The sequence below is a fragment of the Nestor notabilis genome, unplaced genomic scaffold (genome assembly GCF_000696875.1).
Source record: "Nestor notabilis isolate BGI_N333 unplaced genomic scaffold, ASM69687v1 scaffold1117, whole genome shotgun sequence".
NCBI lineage: Eukaryota > Metazoa > Chordata > Aves > Psittaciformes > Psittacidae > Nestor > Nestor notabilis.
In genome coordinates, this window is record NW_009934892.1 from 11,469 (window position 1) to 25,653 (window position 14,185).

Below are 14,185 nucleotides of genomic sequence, written 5' to 3' on the forward strand. Positions count from 1 at the left end.
CCCTCCCACAAAGCAGTGCAGTGGATCAGCTACAAGCCACTCAAGAGGATGTAACTCCTCTTGGCCTTTCTCTCCAGCTGCGCCCTACCCATGTTTTAATCCAGACAAAAGTCTTCTTCCATAGTGGCAACAATTGGCAGGACTTGAGCACATCTGCTCCAACCTTCTACTGCTTTGCTCTTAATACAACTCTGCTACCCTGCAGTTAGGAATTCCTTCCCGAGAAACCCACCTGTGCCTCATTTCCCTGCTTAGTCCTTTTACACCTGATAATGTTTTCTCCTTTGGCAGGGTGGGGCTGAGGAGTTGGCTCTGTGGGTGAGTCAGTACATCCTGCTGACCCAAAGCAGCTTGTCCTGTGCCCATAGCTAAGCTATCTTGCCTTTCCTGTTGTTTCAAGGGGAGGTCTCTTCCAAGGGAAACATCAGCTCATTCCTTTCCCATTCCTTTCCCCTGACAGTTCTGGCACTTTGGTGAATGGGTTGACGTGGTGGTTGATGATCGCCTGCCGGTGAATGAGGCGGGGGAGCTGATCTTTGTTTCCTCAGTCTATAAGAACGTATTCTGGGGAGCCCTTCTGGAGAAGGCATATGCTAAGTAAGTGACTCATTCCAAGTTATGCAAATAGGCTCTCTAAAATATGTTGGTTGGTGCCTACACAGTTTGTTCTTGTTTATAACTGCATCTCCTAGGCCTTGCCATGTTTGGAGTGTAGTAAATGGTTCTTATCTTTTTGTTGTTATGCAGTAAAAGCTACCACTGTAGTAGCTGTTATCAATCCAGGCCCTTGAATTTAAATCCAAGGGTTTAGGAATAGGTGTGAAACAGACCTATTGTGGGGATGTTGTCCTCTGAGTGCTATCACTATTTGGAGTGTATTGGCTAGGCTGAAGCATTCCGTGTAAATGCTTCAGAGGAATGAAGGCCACAGATAGGGATTTTCAAAGGTGAATGATTTCTGATGCCTCCTTTGATGTATGATGAGCTTGAGAAACTTCCAAGGAGTTTCACTTTGGGAGTCTGCTGAAGCATTGTACTTTGGTTTTGGTAGAAATCCCCCGAAGCTGAGACATTTAACAAGTTGCATAGCACAGTGAGAATACTGGCTTCTCTCCAGGGTGTTTTGTCTAGAGTGGTTTATCAGGACTAAGAAGAAAGCAGCTAGGCATAACTGATGGAGTTTGTTAATGTTGGGCTGAAATAATTTCTGCAGAGCAGGGAAAAATCCTAGTTAACATTGAGAGAAAGATCACAGCAAAGGTGAGGAAGCTGAGATACTTTCATTTGGTGTTAGAGCAAAAAGACCAGAGAAAGTTGCACTGTAGTGGTAAAGTCAGATGGAGACTGAGCTCTCAAGTCAGTATGCCTCTCAAGGCACTGTATCTTAGATATGGATATATGGTGATAAATTCAGGCAACATTTGCTAAGGCAGAGTTATCAAAGAAGTAGTGATGAGCACATTCTCACTATTGTGCAGTGAGGAATGTCAGTGAGTGACATTTTAGGCTATGGCTGATCTTGAAGACAATTTGCTAGATCCCCCTCTTCCTAAATTCCAAAGATTCCCCTTAGATTAAACATGACTTACAGCTTTCCTTTTGTTTTTTTCAAACCTTTATTGTATGTTTTCATTGGCACACTGTTCTCTACTTACCATGTGTTGACTATAATCCCAAGAATATATTGATGGTTTTTTTTTTTGCTAGACTCTATGGCTCCTATGAAGATCTGCAGATTGGGCAAGTTTCAGAAGCCTTGGTGGATTTTACAGGTGGTGTTAATATAAGGATCAAGCTTGCAGCAGCTCCTCCTGATTTGTGGGATATCCTGACCAGAGCAACCTACAGCAGATCTCTCATGGGCTGTCAGACACATTTAGGGGTGAGACTTAAGTGCTGTCAGGTGGCTTCACAGCCAAAACCCTTTCCAGACCTGTTTTGCTCTGCTCAGCTAGTCGCTGTGACTCAAAAAGCATCAAAGCTGCTGCACAGGACTTTCTATAGATGCCACATTCTTAAACTTTGCACATGGGTTGATTCCCTGCTGCTCTCAGCTACTTCTTGTTATGCTTAGGGTCTGGTTTATCTATCAAAGAACCCCTATTACACATTGTTCTTCCCATTTTTGTTACATTTTCCATTTTTACAGGTGGTGCAGTGAGGCACAGAGTCATAGAATAAGCTTATAGCTAAGATAGAGAAGTGGGTAGTGCAGAACATGAATTAAAATCTTGGCTTCCAAGATTTAGATTAGGTAAATTCACAGTGAGGGTGCTGAGGTGCTGGCACAGGTTGCCCAGAGAAGCTGTGGCTGCCCCATCCCTGGCAGTGTTCAAGGCCAGGTTGGACACAGGGGCTTTGGGCAACCTGGTCTAGTGGCAGTGGGTTGGAACTAGATAGTCTTTAAGGTCCTTTCTAACCCAAACTGTTCTATGATTCCACTGTTCTGAAAATCAGAACCTAACATCCTGGACTTTTTAAAAGTGAGATGGTCTTTAGCCAAAGATTCGTAATTTAGGAAGGGACCTTCCAATCAACTTCACAAATTCAAACATACTGCAAAATACGGCTGTTAGGAGCTTAGACTTAATCTTTTTTTTTTTTTTCCCAGTTCAAACCATTTTTGATTTGCTTTGAGAGTCATTACGTACAGAGGTACAGGTCTCTGGTATTAGTATGAGTCTGCGCTGTATGTAGGGATGAAATAAAAGGTTTATTTTCCTTCTGTTTCTCTTCCTTGTATACAGACAACAAAGGTCCTGAAGAATGGGCTTGTTGCTGGTCATGCCTACACAGTAACTGGTATTAGAAAGGTAAGACTAGCCCTAATGTCCTGTGTCCAAGTTTGTTTGTATGTCAGCAAATTTTATTGTAACCTTTAGGTTGCCACAGGAGATCTATTGTATTTCTTTCCCCAGTGCTCTTCTCTTACTCTAAGGCTAAAAGAGACTGAGTGCTTTGAAAGGGTTCACTTTCAAGTGTGTCCATTTTAGTATTGTGACCTTAATGTAAAGGACAATGATTCTAGATCAGCATATCTATACGTGTGGGAATGATTCATAGGACTCTGCTGAGAGCATCACCTACAAATACATCTTAGATGTAAGGATGAAAGAACTGGCCTTTGGGGATACTGGGAGGATATGCTGAAAGCTACTTGGGGTAAAAAGCCCTCCTCTGGAGCCAGAAGAAAGGCCATAGAGAAGTTGAGATAGTGGAATACAAGGGCCAAAACATGAAGAACTGCAGATGGAAACATGAGTTTCTGTGTAGAGAGTGCAGGTGGACCCCACTAATCTGCAGAAGTGTCATTGAAAGTCCCCTAAAGATATTTGTGTAGAGGTAAGTGGCAGTAAAATAATATGTCCCAAAACAGTGTTACTGTTTTCTGCAGGTGACCTGTCAAAATGGACCAGAAAACCTAGTGAGACTGAGAAATCCATGGGGAAAAATTGAATGGAAAGGAGACTGGAGTGACAGGTGAGTTTAAAAAAGGGAAGGTCTGATGCTGAGTGGGAGGAAAGGTTTCTTGGAGGAAAGATGCTGCCATCTTCAGGCATGAATTAGTGGTGAGAGCAGCATTAAGATAACAGTTGCTTGCACAGACCCTCTGGTGTCAAAGCAATGACTCGATAGATTTGTATTTCTCCAGTGCATAGTGCTCACATAGTTGGGCTCGCTTCACACATGCAACTTCAGGAAGCTCAGTTCTGCTTTTCCATTCACTGAATGCTAGAGGAAACCTAATATGAACATCAGACGCTGACCACATTGCTGTGATCTGGCTGGCATGCAGTGACAGATAGCTATGCAGGAGGCTTTAAACAAACAGCATGTTTCAGGGCATGGGAAGGACCATGCCAAGTCCTCCATGGGCTTCAAAGCGTTGGAGGTGAGTGGCTGTGAAGGAATCCTCCATCCTGGCTGTACAGGGAAACACAAGTATGAGGTCAGAGGAAGCAACTAGTGGGGCAAATGGGCCCTTATATTTGCATCTGCCTGAAGTTTTTGGTTGAGATCCATAAAAGACAGTGGTTTGTATTCTAGACCACGGGCAACTGTAAACTTGGGTCCTGTTCCTCTTTGAAGTGAAGCATGTTCCTTTCTTCCAAGCTTCACTTCATTCCCTGTTTGCTGAGACTTGGAGGTGGGGAGGAGGGAAGAGCACAGGGAGCTGTTGGGAATGTGAGTGACTTTCACCTTGTCTTCAGAGCAGTAACTTCTCTAATGCGTGTCTGTCACATAATGACAACATACCAGCTGTTCCTGTTAAAGAGCATAATGAGCAACATACTGTAGGCCTGCCTTTTAAACGACTCTCAGCTGCCTCTTGTGCTGTCCTAGCCATTCATTCATTATGCCAAACACTCTTCCTATTATGTCTCCTTTGACAGAAAATTAACCAACAAAACAGATCGAGATTTTTATGGTGTAAGTACTTGGAAGCTGTGTGTGCAAGTGAATGGACTGGTTGATGGAAATGGAGTATTTTTGGCTACTGCTGGAGAAAACTGGAGTCATTTAGCTACATCTCATGGGAGCCAGAGTGCTTGTGGAGCATCTCCTGTGGCTGAAGGCATAGGGGGCCTATGTTTAGTGCGGGGTAAATGGGGAGATATGTGGGGACAGGAATTTGGCTTCTTTTTCTAGAGGAAAGCTATGTACTCTGCCTCGAATTTGAGGCTACTTTTGGATAGTCATCTCATGGTTTTGCCCTCAGCTCTTACAAATGGGAGCTGCTGAGCCCAAAGGAGAAGATTTTGCTGCGGAAAAAGAAGGAGGATGGAGAATTCTGGTAATGGCACAGTGTGGCTTCTCCCCTCTCTGCCAGTAGCTCTGGAGCTGTATCTGGAGGTGAAACAACTCACTGCCACTAAGATTAAGGCATATGTGATCTCCTTTATGACAGCCTGTGCTTGCTTTCTGCTGACCTCCTCTACATGACAATGTGAGAAACACTAGCTGTGCTGACACAGAAGACATTCACTGTTCTTCAGCGGCAGGAGTGAGGGAGAAGCAGGACACTGACAGGTCTCCCAGAGCTGCTGGAGACAGCTTTCAGGAGCTTTTGTCCTGCCTTTATTTGAAGATCGCTTTGGGAAGCTCCTGCTTGGGTTGTTCCTGATTTCTCCATAGCTTCTGCCACGAGGTGGCAATGTTGTCACCCGTGTCGTTTCACTGCGCTCCCTTTGGTGGCAATACTATTTTAATCTCTGTGCTGCTATCCTTTGCTGAAATTTTAGTTGTGCATTTGCTACTCCTAGCTGCTGCTGATGGAGCAGACGTTCTTTTCTTTACTGCCTAATAAACTATGAGCATTACCATATGTAACACAAACTGGTGCAGCTTCGAAGTTCCCTCTCCCTTTCTTTTTCTTTTTATAAGCCATATGGACTAAACTAAACTGCTGACAAGATGTTTCTTGGCACTCTTTTCCCAGGATGTCTCTGCGAGATTTTAAGATTCATTTCGTAGATCTTATGATCTGTAAGTTAACTCCAGACCTGATGAGCAAGGAAGATGGGAAGAAGTGGATGTACTCCGTGAAGAGGGGGAGATGGGTTAAAGGAAGTACAGCAGGAGGAAGTCTGGGATTCTGTAACGGTGAGGGGTGCTCTTTTGGATGACTTTGGGGTAATGTTGCTTTGTTGACCCAGTTACTAGCACTTTATACCTATTAACATAAAACTGACAATAGAAACGTGGTCTTTCTGCCTCACCCTCCACACAAGCATCAGAAATAAGCAGCTGACGGACTTTGCAGCTTCTGTGATAGCAGAAGCTAGTCATTACTTGCTAATATAAGGCTGGTCGTGGCACAAAATGAGCTGCAGGATCCTAGGATCAATTGCCAACACTGAGCTGCTTTGTATCATTAAACTTGTCTGTTAAAATTTGCATCCTTGGCACCTCCAGGGGGTGGTATTTGAAGTAAAGTGGATGGGAAATGCAGAGGCTCAGCCCTCCTGGAAGCAGAGCAGGTGGGGTCTGAAGTCAGCTAGCCCATACACTGGAGGTGATAGAGGAATGGTGATACATTAATAAACAAAATGAGCTCTTAGTTGCATGTGAGCAGAGGTGTAGTTCTCTAGCCTTCCTCCTGTCTTACATAGTAGTTGCACTGTTGAATGTGTAAACTGTACCTGAAGATCCAGTCCCTGTGGGCTCTGGAGGTCCAGACAACCTGTGACCTGTTTGGTCTGACGTCAGGCATTGTGTGGGAAGCTGGCAATCAATTTTGTGATAGAAAATGACATTAAATGTTTTTCCCATTTTGCTTAGGCACCTTTTGGATGAACCCTCAGTATTGGCTGAATGTTTTACCAGTTGAAGACAGTAAGAAAAGCCTGGGTTCCTGCAACGTGGTTATATCCCTGATGCAGAAACACAGCAGCAAACACCGGAACCGAGCTCCCCACCTTTTCATTGGATTTTCACTCTACAAGGTGTGAAGAATTGCTTTGCCTTTCTTGCTTTCACCACATAGGAAAAATTCCAGCCCCTGTAAACTGTACAGCTTTGCAGACCAACAGTTTTGTTGTGTGCAGGGTGGCTTCTGTTCTTTTCCTCTTGCTGTGCCCGGTCTCCTCACACATCAGGGCTAGGCTCCTACAGGCTCTGTGCTCCACTTGCTGCCTCTCTGGCATGCTGTGTGTCAGCCTGCAGAGCAGTGAGACGTGCCTGTTGCTTCAGAGCACACTGGGCTTTATTTTGCCCTTTCTGAGAGCATGTGCAAAAGCTGGGAGAGGGTGCCAGAGTTCCCCTTACTTTGGGGCAGGGTGTTGCTCTCTAGTTGTTTCCAGCCTTGCATTTGAGAAGTGTTCCTACTATGGCATGGCAGCTGCTCATGTGCTGCTACTTACCTGTGTATACAGGGGTAAGTGGATACTAGAAGGGTGAGTTTCCCCCTCCCTTGACTCTGCTTATCTGAGTGCCTTGCAGAGCCACTATTCTCCCTTGAAGAGAGCCACAGCCCTTGCTGCTGCAGTGAGTTTGTGCAGTTATGGAGAGATGGCTGTGGGGAAGGATTTTTAGGTTGAGGGGCTGAGGTTTCTGAAGGCAAACCCCCCAATTGGACATACAGAGCTGCTTCCCATCAATGACATGGTTATGTTGTGTGAGACCCAGAGGTCCCTGTCTGACAGATGCTGTTTCTTTTCTTCCTGCAGGTGGACTTACAGGTGAGTCCCTTGTCACCACTGCTGGCTGTTTGCAGGGGGACCTGGGCTGGTGCAGCTGTTACGACAGCATTGAAGGTGGTGTGTTTGCCTTTGTTCCTTGGCTGGCAGCTAGTGACAGTGTATTTATATTCAGTGAGGAACCACAGTAAGTCACCATTAATGCAGAGCTATACACTGGCTCTTCTGAAAAGCAGCCATATCAGGAGGGCTCAGTGGCCTTAAAAGGGGGCATTAGTAGTTCAACTTCTGCACTGGGTCATTAAAAGTATTAGAAGTGGCATCAGTGTTTACCTGATCAGCACTTTGTCCATGCTGCACTTACGGGATGGTTCCCCATTTCTTGACTGTGTCTAAGCTGGATTCACTGCAGCTCTCAGGGATGCCAGAGCTACTTTCTGCTGCCTCGCAGTCTTGGGATGAGGTGGGAACAGAGCCCGTGTCCCATGCAAGTCAGGGGTCTCCTGGGGAGCTCGGGTTCCCTCTTGGCTGGGGATGCTCTGGAGCTGATGCTACTGAAGCCAGGAGCCTTCGGGACCTGAAGAAGGGCCGTGGAACTTAAACCATGATGTAAGTCCCAATTTTGGCCCTGACTTCAGGGGGCAATTTAAAACAAGGAAAAGTTTAGCTCTTGTTATCTTGAAAGGACATCCCTTGCACTCTGTTACTACTCAGAATGCCTCTTAATGAGAGTCCCATTGAATTCGGGGTGGCAAATAACTAGTTAGGGTGTATGGTTAGGGCAGTAGAATTGTGTTCCTACTTACTGTATTTGCACCATGAGGTAAGATGCCACTCCTTCCTGACTTTAATATTTTGGGTGCTATCAGGGTTACAAATGAGTTAAACTTCCTGGCAGAGGAGTTCTGAGTGTGACCCTAGCACACTGCTGTGCCACACCTGAGGGGGAATGGTATCAGCCAAGACTTCAATTTCAGGTTTGTAGCAGTTGCCAAGATCAATACAGAGAGATGGCAAGCTGAGAGCATATAAGATATTGGAACTACAGTCAACAAAGTATTGACTGGAATATAACAACTTTGAATTTAACATAAGGGGCATGAGGAGGAGTAACCCTGAACCCTTCAGAAGAAAGGTTGTTCTATTAGTAAGAAAAATACTGGCAAAGGAAGGGGAACAGCATCTCCACTGCGGGACTGTGGAGTAAAATGGCTAAATGTTTTGAGGAAGAGCCAAGTCAGAAGGGGACAGTGGTTTTAGCTAGCAGGATTATTTATGTGGCTTGTGTACTGGGCACTCGGTGGCATTAAAAATGAGTTCAGTGTTGCCTAGATTAACACTTTATCCATCCTCCTACTGCAGGAAAGTGCCTGCAGAACAAAACATCTGTAAATGCTAAGAGTGCCAGGCAGATCAAGGACCCATGCATGGAGTCAGGGCTAGGGATGGTCCTGCAGTATGCTCAGATCACAGGTGCTGTGAAAAATCCTCTGCTACCAGATCCCTAGTGTAAAGGGCAAGCTGGGGAAAAAGTGCACGGTACCTATGGGGTAGGAGGGATGTTCTGGTTAGTGAATAGCAATCTTTAGAGCAGTTCCTGCCTGCAGTCATTTCTGCAAGTATGGAAATTACTTTTGCAGTAGCCACTTTGACAGGAGCCACTTCTCCTCCCCAGTCCTTGCTGCTGTTCCTTGTAAGTACTATTACATTGTTGATAAGGTTGCAGGAAGTCCCATTCTTTGTCATATTAGCATTGGGCAGGGATGGTGCATAGTGAGAATCACCATGTCCTGGGAGGAGACTGGGTCCTTTGGGCCCTGTTACCTGCTTGTGCTGTAAAAATATCCGAGGTGTGAAGGCAGGCTGTCTGTGCCATGCCTGTGAACTCCCCACCTGCCTTTTGTCCATTTGTTCAGCTGGTGTAGAACACATTTCTTTTCTGTTTCTTCCCTTAACAGTACCAGGAAAGCAACAGAAAGCTGCCCCCAGCATTCTTCACCCGACATCAGCCTGTGAACAAGCACCAGGTCTTCCTTGATGAGCGGGAGGTGACTTATGACTTCCACCTGGAGCCTTGTGTCTATGTGATTGTCCCATCCACCCTGGAGCCTCAGCAGGAGGCTGAATTCATCCTGCGGGTCTTCTCCAGGAAGCATGTTCTTCGGTAAGATGCTGCCCCTGTGCCAGCTCCTAATTCTCTGGGATGTTCTGGTCTTTCTAGTCTCCTGGGGGCAACATAAAGACTTTACTCTGCAAAAAAGCAACACAATCTCTTTTGGAGAGGCTGGTTGTGGTTTCATCTACCTTAGGATTCTTAATGGCTGAAACTGCTTTTGGCCTTACCCTTTCAAGTAGCGTCGAGCTAGACCCACAGAAAAGATTCTTGCAGCATGCTTATATTTGAGACTGTGGAGAAGGTTTTTAATCCACCATCAATTTACCAGGAGACCCTGCCGGCAATGCTAGGGTGGTTGCTTGTGCCAAATTGGTGCTTTGGAGACTTCAAATGCCAGCAGGCCCTGGGGAGCTGTATGGACATGAAAGCTACCCTTGCTGCAGCTGTAACACTAAGGAAAAACATATGCTGCAGCAGCAGGTTGGGACCCCATCTGGAGACAGAGGATGCCACAAACATGATGAGACAAACATGCAACTCTGGGATATCTCCTTAACATGTCTGCTTTTTTGCATCTCCAGGGAAATGGGTGGCAACACCAGTTTCACCCTGTCTAAGGTGAGTATGAGAGGAATGGGAGGTCTGCTTTGGTCTTCAGTTCAGAATGTTGGGTTTTTCGTGTTGCTGTGTCCTGTGGAGATGCTGAGTGAGAATGGGAGTTCTTGTGTTGCAGCACTTTTGAAAGCACAGCTTGGGTTTACAGACAGAGTCCCCTGGACCCTGTGCACTGATACACAGTCAAATGTGGGGGACAGGCAAATTTTTCAACACCTTAATTGTCTTTTTGCAAACGTCTTTTTGTGACACCATCTTACTTGCTCCTCTATCCTCCTGTATAAAGAAGGGCAGAGACCCTTCCCTTTCTTCCTGGCATGGAGTGAGCCCCATCCTTTGTTGTTGAACAGCTTGGGGGGAAGGAAATATTTCTCCCCACCTAGTGTTACCTGAGTGTTTCTTTCCAAAACCAGCATTTCTGTGGGGTGGGGAGCTATCTTAGGAGTGATGTAACATTGATGGCAGTGGTGGGGAGAAGGTGGAAGGGCAGAGGACGAGAGTGCAGCTCTGGGAAAGCATCTTTAGCAACTGTCTTTGGCAATATTCTTCTTCCTTGACTCAATGATATTTTTAATTTATTTTTTAAAATACCTTAAAGGAAATTGTAGATAGGTATGAAGGCAAGATTTGGGAGGATTTCTTCGCAAAATATTTTGAACAGGTAAGTGTGTACATGTGCTGCCTGAGTAAACTCCTCCAGAGCTATTGTATAGCTCAGTGAAAGTAAAAGGACATGGATGTTCAAGGGAGGTCTGGATGTGGAAGTGCGGGGAGCAAAGGGGCTACATGAGGTTGGGCTGTGTGTGCAGTGACTGTGGAGCTTAGCAGTATGTTAGCATTGAGACAGGCATACTTCTCTTCATAACTGAGTGCAAGTGCTTGGAACTTAGTGCCACAGGACATTGTGGATGTGATGACAGTATCAACAGGCTGAAAAGGTATGAGCAAACTGATGGCGCTAGTTCCATAAACAAATACTAAAGGACTAGGCTGTGATGTACCCTCTAAGATCCCTTTCCCAACAGGTATGGGTGCCAGGGAAACAGGAGAATGAACTGCAAAAGCTGGCCAGGCTCGCATGCTCTTCCTAAACATTAATTCTTATTTGCCTGTCTTGGGGATAAAGTGGTGGGCTGTGGGGATCCATCCTGTCCTTTAGGGTGTTCTTAGACTCACTGGGCAAAGTCTCCTATTAGAGAAATATTGGCACTTGTCCCATACATGCTTCAATGCAGTTTGATGGCAGCTAACTTGCTTTGTTTGAGAGGTGAAGTAGGTGTCCAGTGTCCCACCACCTCCCTTTTTCACTAACTTTCCTGGTGAAATATGATCCTTATTGTGAAAGATTCTTTTTAATGATCTTTCTGGCCTGATAATAGGATGGAGTTGACCTTCAGGAATCCCAGTAACTATGGCAAGTACTTCACCTTTCAGAAAAGGTTTATTTAGCAACATACCCTGCATTTGGCAAACACAATTTCATCAGAACACATTTGCCCTTTGGACAGCAATATTTTGACTATTTAAATGTTTGGCAATATTTAGCTGTTAGTAAAAACAAGCAATGCTTTTACTTTTTGCCACTTGTTTAAGATTTTGAGAAGAGTGTGGCTTTCAGATGTGCTAGAAATTGCCACATATGGTGAAGCGCTGTTCCTTTGCTTCAGGAGGTCCAAGTACACACAGAAGCAAGCAGTACTGCCATTTCTTAATGCACTACCTTGGCATGTCTCAATGATCTGAAAATGGGGTTGTAGTTTGGAAGAGTGACATTTAAAAGAACATCCTCCAAAGAAACAAATGTCACAGTTTCTAAGAGAACTTGTAAACTTCAGTATAACAAGGAGGAAAAAGTTGAAACTTTGACAAAGTTTGGGGAGGAATTGTTCCAAACTTTCTATCCTTTTTTTGTTTGTAGATGATAAAAGGGAAATATTTGAAGCAGGTCTCTTGACAGTATGCTTGATGGGACAGATGGCACCAGGGCTGAAAGGTTAACAGCCTGGATCCTCACTCAGCATAAATCTGCACTACCATATTGATCTGTGCAGAGCCCTGAGAACTTAGCCCAGAGCAGACTGCAGCCCTTGCAGGCTGAGAATCTTGTCATAGTCAAAAGGAGTCTTTTCTATTGATCTTCACAGTGGCTGGAGTGGGGCCAGAAAAACAGAGAATGAAGATGGGACATGCTGGGAAAACAAAAGAGGGAGAAAAGTGATTTAATACTTTATAAAAAAAAAATTAAAATTCTCTTCTATATCACAGAATCCTGAAATAAATGCTGTTCAGCTCCAGAGGATCCTGAATAATGTATCTTGGAGAAGTAAGTGCTGAAAAATAGTGTTTCTGTGAAATAAACCCTCTTTATTTCTGTGAAATAAACCTTCTGTATCTGTTTCTCAAATTCTGGGAAGAGAAACTGGCTTCAGTCTGACTGAACTGACTCTTCTTGATGCCATGTTTGGTTTCCCGAGAGAAAGGATTTCCTGGGGTGTGAATCAATGTGGTAGAAGTTTTATAAGTGTAGCTAATCTAGTTTGAATTTCAACAACTGAAAGAATGAGGGGGAAGAGCAAATGTAGATATTGTGTGTGGATGCTGACTCTGAATTTGACCTCCAAGCCCAGCTTGACCTCAGTGTTAATTCTGAAACTATCATGCTTTACCCTGTGTCACTGCCACAGTCTTGGCAGCGTCACCACTACAAGGTGTAGAAAGTTAGCCTGCTCTGTAGGTAGTTACATAGTGAAAGGGGGACTTGTCTGTACCTTGTGCCTGGTTCATGCCTGCTATTCTTATTTACTCTTCCCTACTATGCATGCATAGGGGGCTGGTCCTTGCTCTGTTTGTGTTTGGGAGACAGGATGGAGGTGCAGGTATCTGTGTAACCTGTAAGAGCCAGGTGAGCCCTGAGGTTGACTCTCTCGCAAGGCCTGTGATGTCCATTATACCAGTGGCAGCCTAGAGCATTCCAAAGACTCGGAATTTGGTCCCTGGTTATAAATAACACTACCTGGCAGCAGCAAGGTATTGCAGGGGCTGTTTTCTCTGAACAGTGATAACAAAGTTACAGATATAATGATGAATCCAATTTTCTTTCCCAGTTTCTTCACTGATAACAACCAATGTGCAATAGAAAATACACCATCCAGCTCTTACAGGCAACAAAGAAGAAAAACACAAGACTGATGTGATGCCTTTTCCACTTAAGCTGAATTTAACATTGCTCCCTTTTCTACAAAGGTGGACAAGGGTAGCTCTTCTGTCTTTGCAAAGTGACCCACCAGGCCAGGCACTGTCTTATCTGTGAGAAGACTCTGTTAAAACAGAGAGTCTTTATTTTTCATAAGTGATCAATATGAAGGCATTAATTTAAAAACCTTACAGTACTTGATTCATACTTACTAAACAGGGCTATTACAAGATTAAAACATCTTCACTTTCTGCAGAGAAGGGATTGGTGAGTTATGGTTCTGCCCCTTGCTCAGTGGAAGTCTACAGACGATCTATAATCATGATTTGCGGTGAGATTAGAGTCTATTTCTGTTACTCTTCGTGTAACTTATGTATGAACTGGGAATGCTAAAGCTTTGGTGCAGCATCATGTTTTCAGTGATGCCTCTACTTTTAATTACATTAACAAAGCTGGCAAGGGTGTCTGTGAAAGAGAGATGGAGATGATTAGCATAAGGGTTTCAGTCTGCAGTGCTGCTCCCCAAAACTCTTCAGGTCAAGTGACTTTGCTCAAGGTCATGCTGTAAATTCTATTTGGGATTACAGCTTCGGATGTCCTTTTCCTTCCATTTTCTCTAATAGCTGGAGATAGTGCACCATATTTCATTCTGTATTACATGCCTGCAGGGAGCTCATATTGGATTTTCTGCGACTAGTAGAATCCCTCCTGTAGCCTTATATTTTTATCATCATAAATGATACGTCTTCTCAAGTGGGTGTAAAGTTTCACAAAGGCTTTGGGGCCTGAGCCCTTTCAAGTGAGGGGGAATTTTGTCAGAGTCCATTTTTCTGAGAGATGTTCAATGACTCTTCAAAACAATTTTTATTTCTTCTTTCTCTCCAGATTTCCAGAGTTTTCACCTGAGTTTCAGTCTGGATGCCTGCCAGGGTATCTTGGCACTCCTGGATGTATCCTTGGCATGAGTGATGTTTCTCTGGAGCATTATTTATTAGGGCAGACTGGGTGTTACTGTGATTTCTTTACCACCAGGACACAGCCCTGCTTACTGAACTTCTCACCCTCCATAATAATAGTTCAGCTGTAACAGAATGGAACTGGTTTGGGAAAGGGTTGATTCCT

The 14,185-nt window shown here is 44.5% G+C and overlaps 1 protein-coding gene across 1 annotated transcript in view; it reads left to right on the forward strand.

Annotated features, from left to right (window-relative positions):
• The window catches only part of CAPN14 (calpain 14), a 21,275-nt gene that overhangs the window by 3,922 nt on the left and 3,168 nt on the right, over positions 1 to 14,185 (forward strand). The window contains exons 4-16 of the mRNA XM_010017546.1: positions 461 to 597; positions 1,708 to 1,882; positions 2,748 to 2,813; positions 3,395 to 3,480; positions 4,721 to 4,795; positions 5,441 to 5,604; positions 6,283 to 6,448; positions 8,268 to 8,274; positions 9,098 to 9,303; positions 9,837 to 9,873; positions 10,469 to 10,531; positions 12,136 to 12,193; positions 13,949 to 14,013. Coding sequence (XP_010015848.1) covers positions 461 to 597; positions 1,708 to 1,882; positions 2,748 to 2,813; positions 3,395 to 3,480; positions 4,721 to 4,795; positions 5,441 to 5,604; positions 6,283 to 6,448; positions 8,268 to 8,274; positions 9,098 to 9,303; positions 9,837 to 9,873; positions 10,469 to 10,531; positions 12,136 to 12,193; positions 13,949 to 14,013 — 1,305 coding nt within the window. The remainder of the gene's footprint in view (positions 1 to 460; positions 598 to 1,707; positions 1,883 to 2,747; positions 2,814 to 3,394; positions 3,481 to 4,720; positions 4,796 to 5,440; positions 5,605 to 6,282; positions 6,449 to 8,267; positions 8,275 to 9,097; positions 9,304 to 9,836; positions 9,874 to 10,468; positions 10,532 to 12,135; positions 12,194 to 13,948; positions 14,014 to 14,185) is intronic.